This window comes from Ostrea edulis, chromosome 10, assembly GCF_947568905.1.
Source record: "Ostrea edulis chromosome 10, xbOstEdul1.1, whole genome shotgun sequence".
In the NCBI taxonomy this organism is placed as follows: Eukaryota; Metazoa; Mollusca; class Bivalvia; order Ostreida; family Ostreidae; genus Ostrea; species Ostrea edulis.
The window spans coordinates 20,346,887-20,364,122 of NC_079173.1; the positions used below are offsets into that span (position 1 = coordinate 20,346,887).

General features: G+C 36.2%; 1 protein-coding gene across 1 annotated transcript; it reads left to right on the forward strand.

Moving 5' to 3' along the window:
• Window positions 1-312: 312 nt before the first annotated feature.
• LOC125666473 (A disintegrin and metalloproteinase with thrombospondin motifs 9-like) lies at window positions 313-7,823 on the forward strand. The gene is made up of 5 exons (XM_048899625.2): window positions 313-388; window positions 1,551-1,822; window positions 3,817-3,987; window positions 4,590-4,743; window positions 7,435-7,823. Exons 1-5 carry the CDS (start codon window positions 313-315, stop codon window positions 7,473-7,475), a joined length of 714 nt encoding a protein of 237 aa, XP_048755582.2. The 3' UTR covers window positions 7,476-7,823.
• Window positions 7,824-17,236: the final 9,413 nt, after the last annotated feature.

Consider the following 17,236-nt stretch of genomic DNA (forward strand, 5'->3'; position numbering starts at 1 on the left):
CGAATATTGTATACATTACAACAAGAGCAGCGAACATTCCACCACTAAATTTAGAGATGAATGGATTTTCTTGGGGAGGGTTATAGAATGATGTCATCGCAGTTTGAGGGAAGACATGCTGGGATTTCTTTCTGATGTAAAATGTTGAGCGACAGAAAATCTTAGAATGTTTCGGAGATGTTTACTTCTCTTAGTCACCTGTTTACATCTTTGGTATATCGAGGGTCAATGTTTGCCCTACTCTTAATTTTGTATTCATTATAGAAATTATGAGACTGATCACTGTTCGATATCATCAACTTCTCATCCAACATGGTTTGGAATGATGCCTGTGTCAAACTTACACAAAGCAAATCCTCTAACAGCGAGGAACAACTGGTGATGTTGAGTACATCGTATTGACTTGTTGAAAATATTGATACACATGTACACACGGTACGGAAATATTGACAAAATACCTCCTTTCCTAATACCTTGTTGGACAGAAAACTATCACGATGGAGTCTGGTTTAGAACGATTGCGCTCCAAGTAGCAATATGACAATAAATCACAACAGGCGGAGGTTTACCTGCCATACCCATTTCATATAACTTTACAAGGAGTTTGTGTCTGTATCAAAGGGTCTGGCAGTATACGTATCTAATAACAAACTAAGACATATGCATTTATTGCTGATATTTTCTAAGTTGTGAAAAACAATTCATCAATAATATAATAATTTTTTACAAGTAGAATGATTCTTTACAGTAGCCCAGGGTACCTTCTTCTATTTCTTATTTTCATTATCATCATTTTATTCACGTTTGTTCAAAGGGATGTTTGTGTTCTTTTCCAAGATGAGGTAACTTAGAAATAGTGAAAATAGCTTTTGTTTTCTCAAGTTTCCTGAACTAGAGAAGCCAAACGTTGCATGAAAGCTTTTGTCCTTATCGAATAGGTATATCGAAGGAATATCGTTTGATCTTCTTTATCCGAATTAATCGACTAATATCTCCCCTCCGTTGTCCTCTTGCCCAGTTCCGTTTCTTATAACGGTAATGTGACACTGTCTTCTTCCTACGGATTCTCCGTGTACGTCTAACACCAGTGTATGTTCGTCTTTTTGAACGCTGAGAACGTGATCTCCACCCGAATCGACGGTATCTCAAGTACTTAATACTCTTAACAGAATATCCAGGCATTGCATACAAAATTCGTACCAAACGCCTGCGTGTAGCTGCGCTTATGTGACATGGCATGACTGTTATGTTACTATAATATGACGTCATAGTTTTGCGACGTCCTGTATTGATTATTACGTCATAGTTAAATTTTTTGAACAATCATTCTCTTGTAAGGCAGCTTTTAATTTCTGGGTTTAAGATGGAGTTTCATTAAGCAAACAAAGTATTAATTAGGAGTAAATGAATGATACTTTTTTCAAATATGTTTTAAAAAAACAACTCAGATCCCTCTTACAAAATGTGGTTCTTTCATTATGTACAACTTTTAGTTCTTTTGTATTTTGAAATATCATCTCATTATTTAACCTACTTATATATCTATTTAGTACCAGAGTCCTGTGCCGATCTCGCCAGCTGTTCTGTAACAAGTACTGATGGAGAATACTGGATATATCCGAAAGCGACGAGTGGACAGAGAGTTAAAATCTATTGTCACAACATTAGAACGAACCCGAAAGAGTACATCACCCTGAAGTATACCAATACATTTGTTGAACATGACCCTTCAAATTTTATGACACGATGGCAGACATGTCGAACTGACTACAAACTTCCATTAAAGTCGGCAATTTTTTCCAGAGTTGCCATGAACATTCAGGTGATATTTGCTTGATATGAATTGTATGTCACTTCATTTCCACAGAGAAGTCTAAAGGTCTTTATAGCACAGAAATGTATGTGCAAATTCTTGAATGCTCTTGTGTCTTGAAGAAAATAATCCCCTAAAGAAAAATCTACATAGTTAGCGGATGCTCATAAATTTTCCTCTAAAGAAATCCAAATATTTATAATTACACGTATGTAGGTTTGAATGTTAAAAAAATGCTATGATTTGCGTATCTGGATAATAAGAAAACCATCTCTATTTCCATTCTTTAACAAGCAAATCTACCTTGAGTGTAGTTATCCTTACCATTACAAATTGATTGCTGTTCTTTATCTTCACCTTTCATTGAAGAATTCCGAGCCCTCCTCTGTTCTTTTGGATTTATGTATGTTGTCTTTGACCACTCAACGTGTCTTTAATACATTCCACGACATATTTGGCCTTTTAATACCGTACTTATATGGATTCCAAAACTACACAAACCCTTTACAGAGATACATTACAGGATCTAGTAAATACCCCCACCAAGTCCTTATCATTACTCCTCACGAATATACTAAATGCTATGAAGGGGAAACTTACGACGTATCGTCCAGAAAGTTGAAGATAAATCTTATAACTCCTTTAAGTAATACAAATTAGAGAGTTGTCAAACACGGAACCCTGGATATACCAGAGGTGGGACCAGGTGCATAGGAGTAAGGATCCCCTGTCGACCGGTCACACCCACCGTGAGCCCTATATCTTGATCACGTAAACGAAGTAAGCTGTAATTAAACTCAGTGTACAAAGAGCGACTTAACAATAGGTATGAAACATGTCAGACAGCATTTAACTCAAATATAGGTTGTATTGGCAAACTAGGTCGTTATAACGGCCATATGATATGCGAAATGCTGACTTTAAATGAGACTGTTGAAACCCCTGTGCCATCAACTTATTTCTCAGTAGGCTGCCTCGATTTAAAAACTGACAATACGCAGAACAAGCTCTTGCGTATTGAATCAGTTGGGAGATATAAACACCATATGCAGGTGATAATGGAATATTGTTACATAAATATGGGAAGTTGATGATGGAGCTGAAATAATCCCATTTGTCATTCATTGGTTCATAAATATGGTATGATGACGATGGAGAAGCTGAGGGTGGGTGCGTCAATAGAGGATGATTACTTTTTCTAGGCACTTGATCCCACCTCTGTTATTTTGTGTTTGTCGTACTTCTGATTTTGTATTGTTTGTAGAATTTATTAGATTGATGACTGTTCTTTATAAATATTTTTCCATTAAATAAACACGGAATCGTTTTTACAATAATCATTCAATACATCTTCAGAAAATTAAGGAAAGTTGAAATGAATATAAGGGTATTTCATAGTTACAGAATTTTGACGCTATACTGAATTGTTGAGGCTCCAAATATAACGAACAGTGATTGATTAATCTCATTATTCCTATAAAGAATACAAAATTCTGAGTAGGGCAAACATGTACCCCTTAACACACCAAAGTTGAAATCAGGTGCTTAGGAGGAGTAAGCATCCCCTGTTGGCCGGTTAAACCCGCTGTGATCCTTACATCTTGATCGGATAAACGGCGTAATCCATAGTCAAAATTAGTATGTAATGACCGGTTTAAGAATTGGTGTGAAAGACATCAGACAGTAGGGACAGGGAATTGTAAAAACTAGAATGTCGCAACAAACATGATACTTGCACGTACAGTGTACATATGTTTTCTATGCATCAAATTCATGATATTAAATGTTGATCAAACTTTCATTTCCTCTAGAGGGACGTTAAACAATATGCAATCGATCTAAAGGTGTTTATCATGCATTCAACAGGGGATGCTTACTCCTCCTAGGCACCTTATCCCACCTCTGGTGTGTCCAGGGGTCCGTGTTTGCCCAACTGTCTATTTTGTATTGCTTGTGTGAGTTATGAGATTGATCACTGTTCGTTATCTTCACCTTACATGCAGGACATGACGGTAATTGGGTCTGACTACACGTTTGCTGTGCGTACAGGAAACTTCAAGCTTGAGTTTGGAGAAGCGCAGGATTGCAATGGATATAGTTCAATGTCAGGCTGTCATCGCTTTGGCAATGCCGTGATCAATACGCTTGGAACAGGATTGATTCTGGATCGAAATGTAAGATTAAAAGTTTGATGCTCTTATTGACTACAGTACAACGTTTACATTTTGATTAATACAGATGTATACTGAATAGACTTCGAGGTATTTTTTATAATCTACATAATTATCTGCACTAGCAGAGTAAATGTTTCAACAAAATTAATATTGAAAACTTTGATTCTATAATTATCAAAAGTAGCACTTTTACTATAGAATAAAAACATATCTGATACTTTGACTTCCAATGGTAAATCGCTCTGTCTCTGTTAGCAAGCGGAAGTTCGGGGTTCAAATCCCGGCCGCGAAAGACCTAAGTCGTTAAAACAGGTAGTGACAGTTCCATCGCCAAACGCTCAATATCAGGTGTGAATATCACGGGTCCTCGGAGATTACCTTAAATACAGATGTCCCGTGTCTCAGTAGGTGTGGCACGCTAAAGAACCCTCAGTGCTTAATGGCCGTAAGCGCCGAGCAAAGGCCTAAATTTGAAACCCTTCACCGGTCTTGAAGACGTCTCCTTATGAGTGAAAAATTCGAGAGAGAGAGAGAGAGATAATCAATCAATCTGTCTGTTAGGATAAATAATATGAGAACATTATAGATTAATTTCATTGTAGGCTAAATGGGGATTAATCAACGCTCATAAGGCGGGGATACAGAACTTCGAACGTTCGGAAGATGGCGCTGAAATATCAATCACCTGTGCCGGCTACTGTGGACATTGTGGACCCTTATCCAAGCCATTAAGATTGATATTGTCATCTGAATTTGGTAATATCTTGTGAACACTTCTCCTATATGGCTAATCAGATAGATTTGAAACATTGTACAATGCTTCATTGTCATTTGTAGATGTGCGTATTGTCGGGACAGGAGGATCCAATTATTTCCCGAAAAGTTATAGTGGATCTAAGAGGGGTAGAGGATGTCAAATAGCTTCTGAACTCTTCTCCTCCTTTATGTCTTGTTGGATAGATTTGAAACTTTGTACAATGCTTCATTGCCATTCGTAGGTGTGCATATTGTCAGGAAAGGAAGATCCAGTTGTTCTCCTTAAAGTTATAGTGGATCTGAGGGGTGGAGGGTGTAAAATAGTTTGTGAACACTTCCCCTATGTGGCTTATCGGAGGTCACAATGTCTATGTTTCAACCCATGCTTTCTCCTCCGTACCATGCAATGCATTAAGGGTACCTTTGGAGCACTTCCAATTTGGGGAGCTGGGGAGACATTTGTTTTTCATAAAAACAATCTCTACTTTATATAAAGAATGGATATAATGAGCAGTGATCAATCTCATAACACCTATAAAGAATACACAGTTAAAAGTAGGACAAACACGGACCCCTGGACATACTAGAGGTGGGAGCAGACAAACACGGACTCTTGGACATACTAGAGGTGGGATCAGACAAACACCCACCCCTGGGTATACTAGAGGTGGGATCAGACAAACACGGACCCCTGGACATACTAGAGGTGGGATCAGACAAACACAGACACCTGGACATACTAGAGGTGGGATAAGACAAACATGGACCCCTGGACATACTAGAGGTGGGATCAGACATACATGGACCCCTGGACATACTAGACGTGGGATCAAACAAATACGGACCCTGGACATACTAGAGGTGGGATCAGACAAACATGGACCCCTTGACATACTAGAGGTGGGATCAGACAAACACAGACCCCTGGACATACTAGAGGTGGGATCAGACAAACACGGACCCCTGGACACACCAGAGGTGGGATCAGACAAACATGGACCACTGGACATACTAGAGATGGGATCAGATATACATGGACCCCTGGACATACCAGAGGTGGGATCAGACAAACACGCACCCCTGGACATACTAGAGGTGGGATCAAACAAACATGGACCACTGGACATACTAGAGGTGGGATCAGACAAACACGGACCCCTGGACACACCAGAGGTGGGATCAGAAAAACATGGACCCCTGGACATACTAGAGGTGGGATCAGACAAACATGGACCCCTGGACATACTAAAGGTGGGATCAGACAAACACGGACCCCTGGGCATACTAGAGGTGGGATCAGACAAACATGGACCCCTGGACATACTAGAGGTGGGATCAGACATACATGGATCCTTGGACATACTAGAGGTAGGATCAGGCAAATATGGACCCTTGGACGTACTAGAAGTGGGATCAGACAAACATGGACCCCTGGACATACTAGAGGTGGGATCAGACAAACACGGACCCCTGGACATACTAGAGGTGGGATCAGACAAACATGGACCCCTGGACATACTAGGGGTGGGATCAGACAAACATGGACCCCTGGACATGCTAGAGGTGGGATCAGACAAACATGGACCCCTGGACATACTAGAGGTGGGATCAGACATACACGGACCCTTGGACATACTAGAGGTGGGATCAGACAAACATGGACCCCTGGATATACTAGAGGTGGGATCAGACATACATGGACCCCTGGACATACTAGAGGTGGGATCAGAATAACATGGACCCCTGGATATACTAGAGGTGGGATCAGACATACATGGACCCCTGGACATACTAGAGGTGGAATCAGACATACATGGACCCCTGGACATACTAGAGGTGGGATCAGAATAACATGGACCCCTGGACGTACTAGAAGTGGGATCAGACAAACATGGACCCCTGGACATACTAGAGATGGGATCAGACAAACATGGACCCCTGGACACACGAGAGGTGGGGTCAGGTTTCTAAGAGAAAACATCCCGGATTACTTTGTTGACTTATCAAGATATAGGTCTCACGGTGGATGTGACCATGTCGACAGAGGATGCTTATTCATCCTAAGCAGCTTATCCCACCTGCTATGCCCAGGGGTCCGGGTTTTGGGGTAAGATATGATAGACAAAACAGTTCTAATACTATGAGATTGATCAGTGTTCGTTACTGTCACCTTTCAAGCACATGCGATAATATCTCATAACAAAATCACATGCGCTGCTCTAGATATAAAACGTCAATTCTAATGCAATGGCTTTGTAAGCTGTTTTTGAATTGGCTAATGCTAAGGTTGAAGGACGTTAAAAGAATGTTGAGGAGACGTAAAACTTTCGAATTGTGACGTTAAAGTAGAATAAGACAATCGTGAACAGTTTGGAAAGTATCTCACGAAAACGTCAAAGTCAAGTAGATTTCAACATCAACTCCAGTGTATATTGTATATGTATTCTTTATTAGTTAATTTTTAACATTTTCTGATTCTGACTACGGATTATTACGTTTACCTGATCAAGGTAGTGAACTCACGGCGGGTGTGACCAGTCAACAGGGGATGTTTATTGCCTCTAGACACCTGATCCCACCTCTGGTACAGTATGTCCAGCTGGGGTCCGTGTTTGCCCTTCTCTTAATTCTTTTAAGGATTTTATTGTATTGATTACTGTTCGTTATTTTCGTTCCCTCATTTCATTGTAGTATCGGATAAAGAGGCGAGAGCAGAGGTTTGTAGAATGTGAAGACAATAATAGAAGATGGTGGATGTTGTTCAAATGAATACTAGCAGTCACAATATCCAGTTTATCTCATGCTGAAAATGAACTATTTACATCGTGTGGAATCTGTACGGAATTCATGAAATGAGAATTTAAGCGATATGTACATTATTCATATTGCTAGTGACGGATGCTTCAAACATAAAACAACCGAAGAGAGAGAGAGAGAGAGAGAGAGAGAGAGAGAGAGAGAGAGAGAGATGTGCAGTAATGAAAGTGAAGAACTGTGTACGATAAAGACTATATTTGCCTATCAAAATCAACATTTAATCTTTTATTTTAAAATTAAATGTATTTTGTGCATGAGTCCCAGTGCAATTCAGTTGCTAAAGAATTATGGCATCATAAGCATTTCTTTTTTATATCAATTCAGGTATTATGACATAAAATACCAGTTATTTTTCTAAAGCATTGAGGGTAGACTTGGGCAAACTTTCTTTTGATACTATAGTTTTGAAACGTTCCATATTTTTATAACAATGTTCCATTATGACATGTATATGGTATTTATGTATCTCAACTGATTCGATATGCAAAAGCTTGTTCTGGATATGAGCAGTTTTTAAATCGAGGTATGCTTCCAAACTTTCGGCTTGAGCATCACTGAAGAGACATTATTTGTCGAAATACGCATCTGGTGCATCAAAATTGGTATCGTATAAGTTTTACATCATTACATTACCTAATTATATTTGTTGTTAAAATACATATTGTACTTCTATTGATTTTATAAGTAATTATTAAATATGAATAATATTCAATAATATGAATATTAAGTCTTTTAATGCTATTTTATTTTTGATAAAGAATTTTCGATATATAGTTTCAGACTATGTGAAGATTCTGGGTATTAACTTGGTGGAACGCCATCTTCAGTTTCGTATAAGTTTTACATGCTAGTAATGAATAAGTTGATGCTACAGGGGTTTCAACAGTCTCGTTTAAAGGGGCAATAGATGTGAAAGTGATGACAACCATTTCTGTCTCAAAATATCTCAATTACATAGGAGTACAAATCAATTACAAAAATAAATTTTTGAATTAATGGACTCTGTAATTGAAAGTAACATTTTTATTTTCAAATCAAAGAGATATTAATAAAAGACATTGATATAAGAATACCTTTCATTACAATTCAAATAATGATATATATCTTTAGTTATTGTTTTTTAATTCAGATATATCATATTGCATCATTTAATATAAATCAACGATTGAATACGGAGTTGCTAAATTGTTTCATCCAGTAAGAAGAAAGTATCATTTCAATGAGAGAGCAATATTGCAATAAGTTACTACTTTAATAACCATAGGTGTGTTTACTGGAAATGGGGGGGGGGGGGGTTACATGTAACTGAATTAATTAAAGAAAACAATGACCCAAATCATGCACAATAATTTTTAATTATAAAGTGTGTATACATTTCGGGAGTGTATATGAACTCCAGTAATTTTCTGTTGCAAGTAAATGTGCAATAACATTTTCAACAAAAGGAATGTATCATTCATTTAACTGTCCATAAATGCTCTTCTTTCTTGTATATCAAAAAGACAGATGTTGATGAAAATAAATTATTTTTCTCATAATATCAATATTTTGGTAGTTAATGTTGAAACTGAAGATGGCGTTCCACCAATTTAATACCCAGAATCTTCACATAGTCTGAAACTATATATCGAAAATTCTTTATTAAAAATAGAATATCATATTATTGAATATTATTCATATTCAATAATTACTTGTAAAATCAATAGAAGTACAATATGTATTTTAACAACAAATACAATTAGGTAATGTAATGATGTAAAACTTATACGGTACCAATTTGGATGCACCAGATGTGCATTTCGACAAATAATGTCTCTTCAGTGATGCTCAAACCGAAATGTTTGAAATCCGAAATAACAATGAAGTTTTAGAGCTATTATAGCCAAAACCAGCGTGCCAAAAAAGTGGAGCCAAATTCGTCTTAGGATAAGAGCTATGCATGAGGGAGATAATCCTTAATTTTGAAATGAATTTCTAAATTTTAAAACAGCAATTAGATATACATCCGTATTTTCAAGCTAGTAACAAAGTACTTAGCTACTGGGCTGTGGAGACCCCCGGGGACTAACAGTCCACCAGCAGAGGCCTCGACCCAGGGGTCATAATGTAAAACTTATACGGTACCAATTTGGATGCACCATATGCGCATTTCGACAAATAATGTATCTTCAGTGATGCTCAACCGAAATGTTTGAAATCCGAAATAACAATGAAGTTTTAGAGCTATTATAGCCAAAAACAGCGTGCCAAATAAGTGGAGTCAAATTTGTCTTAGGATAAGAGCTATGCATGAGGGAGATACTCGTTTGAATTGCAAATGGAAATACATGTAGCTGTACATTTATACATATAGGTATCATTAGGCCATATTTCAATATATGGCCAATCTGATTAAAATCAGATCTTTGATCCGCTCTTTTATTGTTATGTCGCTACACAAAAATCTGAAGATATCCCGTATGGGGTCAGGTCAGTATCAACTTTGGTTTAGCCAATCAAATCGTCATTGCTAAAATCGTGAGATGTAGAAATCAATAACGGTAAGCCTCGAAAAGTTTCGAATGTTTTAAACTTGGAAACGATTGTGTAGGGACATAACAATAACGGAGCGGATCAAAGATATGATTTTAATAAGATTGGCCATAGTTTGTATAGCAAGGGTGGGGTATACTTGCTTATGGCACAAATGAAACAGATCTAACCCTCTTCACTTTTCCTTTTACGATCATCACTTCTAATTCAAAACGTTACAGATATGTTACAAGTTGTTATCTTATAATGCGATGTTGTAAAATATAAAACTTCATTTTCAATAAAGGGGGCGGGAGGAGATGACGAATAATCCAATGTACAACTTGTCTAAAAAAATTGACAAGAAAATTGTTATGGGTTAGAATACCCTTAATAACACAGCAGCAGAATTTACTAACAAAGATAATTTGAAAACTAGAAAACGGACACCGTCAGCAAGGGCCCTGCTGAGGGTTATTAGAGGAAAGTGACATCTGTATTTGATGTAGCAATGTTTGGAGCTGGTATATGTATATATGTTAGATTTAATAATATTCATAGATACATTGTCATTGGAATGCAAATATGTGAAAAAGGAATCGTGAAGCATATTTATGAGAGATTGATGCAAATTTAAATTACTTCTGTTTGACACACACTCATCCACTCAAACACAACAGAGTGCAACTAAATCCCATTGTAATAGGGGATTCAAAATGGATAACTGGTACAAAATGTGGTACATACCATTCGGAAAGGATTGTAAATTTGACATATTGATGTGTAGGAAAAGGAAATTCTGACATAGGGGGTCTAAGCGTTTTGAAACAGTGTTCTACAATTTTAAAAACAGAAATCTAAACAGCATTATCAAAATTTCACAAAAACTTATTAAAACGATATAATAGTATTCATGATAATTTCATGAAACTTTCTTTACAAAACTATTAAAAATTTCTGTGAAAAATATGGAAAATTCATCGCATAATGAACTTGACATAAGATTCAATGAAAACAGAATTATTGCCCTTGTATTTAATATTTTGAAACATATTATTGATTATTTAATTATGATTTAGATGTTTGAAATATTTCATGTTTAACAAGATGTTTTAAAATAAGCATTGGAAAAGACTTCAATAGAATTCATGGTAATATCATGCATAAATCTAAATAAATCATTGATTTTGTAAATCTTATGACGTCACAGTAGGTGGAATTACTTTAAGTCGAATCTTCGTCCCCACAAAGCCACACAGCTTGAAAGTCTCAGGATCTCGGTCTAACTGAAGTTTCGAAAAGTGTCCGAACATAACCGACTGATTTTTGTTGCATCAAACTTGTGTATGAACCGTGCTAACCTTCAAGCTGCATCCTTTGGGGAACTAAAAAGGTTAAATCCGCACCCTTTTTTCTGAATATTGCAACCGTATGCCGCACAATACACCACAGTCCATAACTACATAAGTAAATACACAGATAATGATGTTAAAGCGGCTGTAGTAATAAAATAATTGGATTATCACCCAAATCTACGTCGGCTAACTACACGCCTTCTCATTCCAAATGTCGCATATGGCATCACAGTAATATGGGGCTTAAATATCCGATCGAAATAAGAGTACTGCTGTATTAGAATTTGAACTCGCAATATATTTGTGAATATGCTAACAACAATTTTATTGTTTGTTAATAGTATCCTTTTCAACTGTATTACATCAAATTATGCAAGTTCTCAAAATACGAGACAAGTATTTTAAAATCATTCAATATAATGTAATATAAGGTATTGTCAGTACCAAGACATAACATTGCAGATATCTAGTGGCAAACATGTTTGAATTCTTGTTCTTGTTCTTTTGTGCATGATGAAGAAATATCTTCTGTCTGTAAACATCGCTTCTTGAATTCTGCGCCATTTTTTAGGAGCTGGGTAAATTGGGTAATGAGATTATTCGCCCCTATGGACGATTCACCCCTTTGGACGATTCATGATAAGTTTTTAAATAGAAGCAGACAAGTTCATGGTGAAGGGTTTTCAATAGTCTCGTATAGAGTCAGTATTTTGCAAATTCTATGGTCGTTATAACGATCTAGTTTGCTAATATAGCCTATCATTGGGTCAAATGCCGTCTGACGTGTTTCATACCGATTGTTAGGCCGTTCTTGGCACACTAAATTTGACTACGGATAACTCTGTTTGCCTGATCAAGATATAGGGCTCACGATGGGTGTGAGTGGTTGACAGGGATTGCTTACTCCTCCTAGGCACCTGATTCCACCTCTGGTACATGTATATCCAGGGGTCCGTGTTTGCCCAACTCTCTATTTTGTATTGCTTATAGGAGTTATGAGATTGATCACTGTTCTTTATCTTCACCTTTCTTTTATCGCCAAAAAATACAACAAAACATGGACTAACAGCTCGATTTTTCGTTTTATACCACGATTGATTGATTGATTGAATATTGTTTAACGTCCCTATCGAGAATTTTTCACTCGTATGGAGACGTTACCATTGTCGGTGAAGGGCTGCAAAATTTAGGCCTATGCTCGGCGCTTACGGCTTTAGAGCAGGGAGGTATCTTTATTGTGCCACACTTGCTGTGACATTGGGCCTTGATTTTTGCGGTCTCATCCGAAGGACCGTCTTATTTAGTCGCCTCTTTCAATAGAAGATTTTATACAGCAAAGTGTTTTGTACTAATACCGCACGGAATGAATTTTTTAAAGTCATTGTGTTTAAACTTTAACTCTCATAGTTTTATCATCATAATGAATTAGCACAACGTGTATTAGAAAAAATCTTGAAAATATTCCTTTGTTAACAAAATTAAATTTAAAGATAATTGAAGACGCTTTGCGCTAATTTTTGTTAATAAAAAAATGTTCGTATGTTTCGGGATTTTACATGTCGTTAGAGGGATAAAAGCTAAGACTTACTGAGTGGAGATTTAAATATATGTTTTGGCTGGGAATTTTAAAAGAGAGTGGATCAGATCTACAGACATTAAGGTATCTCACTACACTAAAGTTTAAACTCTTTATGACACTACGTCACAAAATGGCGATTTAAATATTTTGTGAAAGTATTTATATCGATCAATTTGTTTGTTTAACATCGTAGTTCAGTGGTTAAAGCATTCAATTTGGGCTAGTGAACTACATATCTCGAGTTCAAATCCCACAGAGTCTTTTATTCATATGTGTTAAAATTATTTGTTTGCAAATCATTTCTATTCAATTTTGCATATTTTCTGCCTTTTTGGCATATATACTTATTATTTATCATCATATCTTTTATGATTAAACCAATTTGTACTGATTTGAGAAACTATTTTTTGGTGTAGTGAGCCACCTTAAGATAATAATGAAATATGACTTTCTGTAAATACAACTTAGTAAGAAAAATAGTTCTGCCAATTGCAAATTTCATTGTTTCATGACGATCTATAGAAAGTCAGTGATGATACAGATCAAAAATATTTGGAAGCATATACATGTAAAAAAAAAAAAAAAAAAAAAAAAAAAGAGCAAAAACGTTTTTAATGTGTTAGTGACGTTGTAGTATGTACAGTGTTTTGGTGTATTGATGTGACAAGTACCTGTTGTTAGGCTTATGAAACTCACCATAAAAACAAAGAACGCTGCAGGCACATAATAAAGAAAGAAAAAAGGGGATACCGGAGGAGAAGTTGGAAACTTGTTTAAATTTCCCGACAAGCAATAATAATGATAGCAATGATGAATTTTGCCAAATCTTCAGAACCTTAATTAGTGTGGGTATTTATAATGTTCGTCATTGCTGTTCTTACAGCATACAATTATGGTACATGCAATTGCAAAGTGGATTGAAATGTTTTCATGATCCTCCGCGTTGGATCATACCTGCCCTTTTCAATTGTGATGTCAAATGTTTTGTCTTCAGTGGGTGACAGTCACGAACGCTGTAGATTTCCAATCTTGCCAATCAATATACTGCGATTTGATGAATCTGAATCCTTTTGTTCATCTACTCATCATCAGACTTCTAAGAACCACATCGTATAATCTACAAAGCGTACAGAGTGCCGTGGAGCTGTTCTTTTTAAGAGATTGCTTTTAATGAGATTGTACAAACATTCTTACATTTCAAAAGCTGAATTTCTTCAAAACCTTGCTTCAGTTTTAGATACATTTAATGTCCCAGTCCAAGAGTTGGATGAATATGAGTTACCGTACCTATACTGGATTCTTAAACTTCATAAAAACCTTTACAAACAAATATACATTGCTGGATCCAGTAAGTGCTCTACCAAGCCCCTATCTTTGCTCCTCACGAAAATATTAACAGCTGTGAAGGAGAAACTTTAAACGTATTGTGCGACTACATATACCAGAAGTGGTGTAAATCAAATGTTGATTTTTAAAAAAAATCTAAAGAACTTTTAGTAAACTTGAAATCGCAAAGCTTTTCTGAAATCCACAACATCAAAGCGTATGACATTCAACACTTTTCACGACCATTCCTCACGATAAATTAAAGACTACACTTTTTGACATTGTAAACAGTTGCTTCTTCAACATATATGGAAAACGGAAATATTCATATCTAGTGATTGGTCATCCCAAAAATTACTTTGTTAAACACCAGTCTGACTCCACGCACAAGTACTCTGAAGTTGAAATCAAAAATATGCTGGAGTTCCTCATTGACAATATCATCTTTGTTGATCAGGTCTTCCAACAGTCTGTTGGAATTCTGATGGACAGGAATTGTACTCCTTTGTTAGCTGACCTGTTGTATATTCATACGAAGCAGGATTTATTTTAAAAAATTACGTGAGAAGAAAAAATCTCTTGCGACATTTAGATATATTGACGACATTTTATCTTTTAACAATGCTAATTTTCATTGATATGTCGATTCCATATATCCCTGTGAACTCGAAATAAAATACACCACAGAGTCGTTCATTTCTGCTTCATACTTATATACTTTATTGAAAATAGATATTAATGGCAAACTAACAAATCAACTTTATAATAAACGGGATGATGTCAGCTTCTCCATCGTCAACTTCCCATATTTAGGGACTGGTCAATATTTGATGGAGAGTTGGAACCGGTACAAAACGCAATAGGACAGACATTTATTTTGATTGGCATACCGATAGAACTCCATTTTTTTTTAAAATTCTCTCTCTCTCTCTCTCTCTCTCTCTCTCTCTCTCTCTCTCTGAATAAATATATATACATATATATTGCATATGTATCAATGAACAAAGATCTAACGTATTTCAAAGTTTTAGTTCAACTATCTTACAAACAATAATACTGTCAGAATAGTATGCATGTTTTATTTCATGCCCAAGTTGAATTTACTTGAGACAATTTGAAATAAAATACTGGCTATTTGGATTAATTTAATATTAAAACATGTAATCAAAAATCACAAAAAAAGGATCCAGCTGTGAATAAAGTTGCAACAATTACATGTACGTTTTGCATGGAGTATGGATTTCAATAATAGAAAATAAAAATGGTACATAATGTTCGTCATAACTTGAAGGATACATACCAAAATTTAACTAAAGTCTAAACACATCTTTAATAAATTGATAGTTTGCCAATACGACCTATTATTGGGTCAAATGCTGTCTGACTTGTTTCATACCGATTGTTAGGCCGTTCATGGCACACTGATTTTGACAACAGATAACACCGTATACCTCATCAAGATATAGGGCTCACAGCGGCTGTGACCGGTCGACAAGGGATGCTTACTCCTCCTAGGCACCTGATCTCACCTTTGGTATATCCAGGGGTCCACCTCTGGTATATCCAGGGGTCCGTGTTTGTCCAACTCTCTATTTTGTATTGCTTATAGGAGTTATGAGATTGATCGATGTTCGTTATCTTCACCTTTATAGGAGTTATGAGATTGATCGATGTTCGTTATCTTCACCTTTATAGGAGTTATGAGATTGATCGGTGTTCGTTATCTTCACCTTTATAGGAGTTATGAGATTGATCAGTGTTCGTTATCTTCACCTTTATAGGAGTTATGAGATTGATCGGTGTTCGTTATCTTCACCTTTATAGGAGTTATGAGATTGATCGGTGTTCGTTATCTTCACCTTTATAGGAGTTATGAGATTGATCAGTGTTCGTTATCTTCACCTTTATAGGAGTTATGAGATTGATCGGTGTTCGTTATCTTCACCTTTATAGGAGTTATGAGATTGATCGATGTTCGTTATCTTCACCTTTATAGGAGTTATGAGATTGATCGGTGTTCGTTATCTTCACCTTTATAGGAGTTATGAGATTGATCAGTGTTCGTTATCTTCACCTTTATAGGAGTTATGAGATTGATCGGTGTTCGTTATCTTCACCTTTATAGGAGTTATGAGATTGATCGGTGTTCGTTATCTTCACCTTTATAGGAGTTATGAGATTGATCACTGTTCGTTATCTTCACCTTTATAGGAGTTATGAGATTGATCACTGTTCGTTATCTTCACCTTTATAGGAGTTATGAGATTGATCGATGTTCGTTATCTTCACCTTTATAGGAGTTATGAGATTGATCGGTGTTCGTTATCTTCACCTTTATAGGAGTTATGAGATTGATCAGTGTTCGTTATCTTCACCTTTATAGGAGTTATGAGATTGATCGGTGTTCGTTATCTTCACCTTTATAGGAGTTATGAGATTGATCGGTGTTCGTTATCTTCACCTTTATAGGAGTTATGAGATTGATCACTGTTCGTTATCTTCACCTTTATAGGAGTTATGAGATTGATCACTGTTCGTTATCTTCACCTTTATAGTAAACGTCAACACAACAAGTAGACAGTGAGACAAAAATTCAGACATAAAGATAAATCCCATTGTTCTCTCTAATCTCAGAAATGTATGAACATTTCAAGTAGCGGAAATAATATTTCAGGAATGATTGAAAATAGGATTATCATACGGACACGTGGCATACACACCAAAAGAATATTACACATTTCAAAGTAATCCTGTTGTATATATCGATTTCTGAAACTTAATGAAGGAATATTTGGATTGATTTCTAGTATTTTTGCATGCTGTTTTACACCTTGTTTTTGTTCACAAGCGTATATTAAATTCGCGCGTTTTGAAAGATCTAAAAAATTTAATATTCTAAATTTCG

Excerpts from the sequence above, each read along its gene's own strand:
- LOC125666473 (XM_048899625.2), top strand. The coding sequence starts at position 313 with ATGGTTTGGAATGATGCCTGTGTCAAACTTACACAAAGCAAATCCTCT. Across the intron at positions 1,823-3,816 it reads GAGTTGCCATGAACATTCAG|GACATGACGGTAATTGGGTC; the intron begins GTGATATTTGCT and ends CCTTACATGCAG. Across the intron at positions 4,744-7,434 it reads GATATTGTCATCTGAATTTG|TATCGGATAAAGAGGCGAGA; the intron begins GTAATATCTTGT and ends ATTTCATTGTAG.